The 3,595-nt window shown below is 40.2% G+C and overlaps 1 protein-coding gene across 1 annotated transcript in view; it reads right to left on the bottom strand.

Annotated features, from left to right (window-relative positions):
* Positions 1-583: 583 nt before the first annotated feature.
* Positions 584-3,595, bottom strand: part of LOC119329043 (amino acid transporter AVT6A-like) — a 4,381-nt gene continuing 1,369 nt past the window's right edge. Inside the window, exons 2-5 of the mRNA XM_037602030.1 lie at positions 2,489-2,641; positions 2,143-2,346; positions 1,403-1,868; positions 584-1,094 (exon numbers count right to left, since the gene is read on the bottom strand). Of these exons, the coding sequence (XP_037457927.1) occupies positions 953-1,094; positions 1,403-1,868; positions 2,143-2,346; positions 2,489-2,641 (965 nt within the window). The 3' untranslated portion in view covers positions 584-952. The remainder of the gene's footprint in view (positions 1,095-1,402; positions 1,869-2,142; positions 2,347-2,488; positions 2,642-3,595) is intronic.

The raw sequence follows: 3,595 nt of genomic DNA, 5'->3' as shown, positions 1-3,595 counted from the left end.
GCTCCTCTACCTTCAAGGGCTTGTTTCTTGATGCTGTCCGTTGTCCGCGTGAGCTACGGTCATGCAATGATGACCAGTTCAACCAAGTCCTCGGCAAAAAAAAGAGGCACGTAGTCGTAGTATCCCTTTTATTTAGGGTTGTTTTGGGGGCTATTCTATATCTGATTGTATCTAATGTTCCGTTGATTTAATATAAATTTTAAGAAATATATGAGACATTGTTCATTTTTTAAATTGCCCCAAACACATTTTACACGGGGCTAAAACACTAGTGCTACAAGCATAGATTTGTAAAAGAGTGTGTTTCTTCTGATGGGTTTATTATGGTACCATAGGTGTTTCCTGTTATTTTCCTCTGAAAGCAAATATCTCCGCGCAAAGCTAATATTTGCTGCAGAAATGACGTATATTAAATTTGATAGTTATTTCCCTCTCAAAGGAAATAGTCTTGCAAGCAGGATCTAATCATAAAACAATAGAAGGATCTATAACAAAATGGATTAACATCAGTCGATGTTAGTTTTGTATTTTATGTTCCCAAGTATTTGAAGGCCAAACTTGCCATGAAAGATTAGCCTTTACATACCATAAGCAATAAGCACACTGCTTATAGAATTCATTATTCCAATAAGTATCTGATAACGAATACAATGTCCTTGCAACAGCAAAAACAACCATTTACATGTCACCGTAATAACTGTAATCTCACATTTGACAGGACTGTCTTGTAATGTACATTGCACAAAAGAACCTTGTCCGAATTTTGCACATCCATCCCATAGATACAAGCATCCGACTCAACACAATTGAGTCGACGGTGGTCCACCAAATAATTCGCAAAGCCGATCCACAAGCACCCTCTTAAATGATGTTCTTATTGACTAAGTAATGTACAAACCACCATTCATATCAATTCACCCTTCACCCTTGACTCCTCTATAGGTTATGCAGCTCAGGCATTGGAGGAGGCACTTTTCTTGTGGAATATCGAATATGCATCACTGTACACTGCTACTACGTTCGAAGTGACTGCAAGAACAATCATGAAGATGGCCAGAATCTTGTCCCACTTTTTCGCTATGCTGTGTGGATCCCTGAGATATCGGAAGCCACATGAATTAGATCACAAAACAAAGGACTGTGTTAAAGAACTAAACCTGCCCTTAATTGTATTAGGTCTACTGCCCATTGATTAAATGGTCACATAATAAAGCCATAATCCACGAGCGCATTTCAAAGTCACCATGGACAGTGTTACAGCAGGTTTCTTTCTGCCTTATCTTAATTTGGTTAGGCACTGGTAGTGTGACATAGTAGAGGCAGAAATGAAGACGCGTAATCTATTATTTATTTTACGAAGATGGGAGGACGTATGATGAAAAACTTGAAAGTAGCAACTTACCTTAAAGTGATTGCAGCTGGGAAAATGAAGGCAATACAAACAGCAGCAGTAGCCCCGGTAAACTGGAAGGCATCCCAGATGCTAGGAATGAAGTTTGCGGATATGAAAATCACAAGGAGGAGCACCACTGTCATTACACCAAACCTTCTGTTATCAGAAGATAAGGGCCTTGCAGAGGAAAAGAGAAGCCCATCCAGATTAAGCCGCAGTGCGTGGAATATCATGGGGAACACGAGCATAAGGTGGATAGCATAGCTGACTCTGACAGCATCACTAAGAACTGAACTATATGGAATGCCGAGGTTTGAATCGAAGTTAGCGAGCACATCAGCGAGTGTAGATTCACCAAACAGAAGATATCCAAAGAAACTTGTTGTGATATAAACAGTTGAGCATAGAGCCAGTGATGTGTGCACTATTGGCTTGATCTGGGAAGACTCCTTGAGTTCATTATGGATTGGGTGAACTGCAAAATATCAATAGGATGCCCTTAGATAACAAGCAAGATACCTTTCTGGACATTAGCTACAGATTTCAAAAATATGTTTCAACTTTATGTTTTAAACCAATATAATCATTCTAGCTCGGTCGTGCATTTGTATTTTTATACCATTAACAACGAGATGCATGCGGTCAATGAAGATTTCCAGGGCATGCAACTTTACATATCTTATCGCCCATCTTTCTGATAACTTTCTTCATGATTTTTTTTCTAAATAAGGATAAGGATTATCTCGTACCGTTATAATGACAAACATAAGCAGTGACAAGAACTGGCACTGCTGTGAAAAGTTCCCAGACAGATGCCAAATCAGGAACTGCAGGGAACAATTTGGGCATCGGAATTTGTCCGTGTATCAATTTCACAATAGCAATTCCGGCAGTGATAACAACGAATACAACTGCCAAAGCAACAGATATGGCGGATGTATAGCTCAGTGAATCTGCGAGAGATAAACAAAAGAAATGTGTTATCAGATACTCATGAACAAAACATAGTAGCAGAATGCAGAACTAGCCAAAGGCTTCTCTTTTCGACAGAAGAAAAGAACAGTAATAGCCAGCTTTCTCAAGCACATCACTTACCGACACGCTTGAAACACGCTAGTGGAGTAAATACACCGAGAGTAGTAACCAGGAGAACAAAGAATCGCCCATTCCACCAGTGTGTACCAAACCATCCTTCTAATACACCATAGTGGTGCTCACCACCAGAGGACGTTCCAGAAAGCACATCACCTAGAGATAAAGAGTAGTTGGTTGTATATTAGAACCAATCCCCACAATTCAAGCACCAAGAACCGAGACCTTTACAAAAGGTGGCATTTAACCAAAAATGCAAAAAGTAACAAATATATATTCAGTGCTTCCACTTTGCATTTTTGTTGGGAGGTGTATATAGTGAAGGGGGAGTTAAACATTATGCAGCAACAAGAATGCAGGTGTACTGACCAAGCATCACCGGAGAAACAAATAGAGTTGACAGAAAAAGAGAATTTATTCGTCAATCACGCTAACACTGCATTTCAGTTAGTACATCAACATTTCTAAAAAGGCCAACATTTCTCTTCATCAACTCTGGAGTTAGAGGATTTATCAGAGCATTTCCACCTCCCTCTATCAGAAGAAGCTTTTGCTCAATTCAATGATTTGGTTCTCTTAGCTGCTGAGGTGCAACTTTCAACAGATGATGACATTTGGCAATACCCCTCTGTGGCTCTCAACTTTCAGGTCTCTAAAACCTATAAGCTCCTAATGGGGGAACACTTGGTTCTGCCTTCATTAAGTGGCTCTGGCATACCTGCTGTCAGTTGAAGCACAAACTTTTCTTTTGCCTCCTGGTGAACAACAGGCTTAACACTCGAACTCTTCTTCACAGAAAGAATTTCTACATTGTGATGGAGATAAGAGACCACTTATTCTTTCATTGTCCTTTTGCAAGGACATGTTGGTCATATATTTGCCCCAACTGGATGCCTCTGCAACAAGGTATTCAGGCAGACATGAACTCCCTCAAACTGGCCCTGGGAATACCATTTTCGTTGGAAATAATCATTCTAGTGTCCTGGATTTTCAAAGGCATCCCACCCAGCTTATATGCTTGCAGAAAGAAGTTCAAAACAGAGCTTGGATGGCTCTCTTTCAGAGCTACCAGGAAGAACTATGCCAATTTTGGGAGTTGGCTCGGCTCTT

This window comes from Triticum dicoccoides, chromosome 7A (assembly GCF_002162155.2).
Source record: "Triticum dicoccoides isolate Atlit2015 ecotype Zavitan chromosome 7A, WEW_v2.0, whole genome shotgun sequence".
NCBI classification, from domain to species: domain Eukaryota; kingdom Viridiplantae; phylum Streptophyta; class Magnoliopsida; order Poales; family Poaceae; genus Triticum; species Triticum dicoccoides.
Note: the sequence above shows the minus strand (reverse complement) of the source record. Positions and strands in the feature narration are given on the sequence as shown.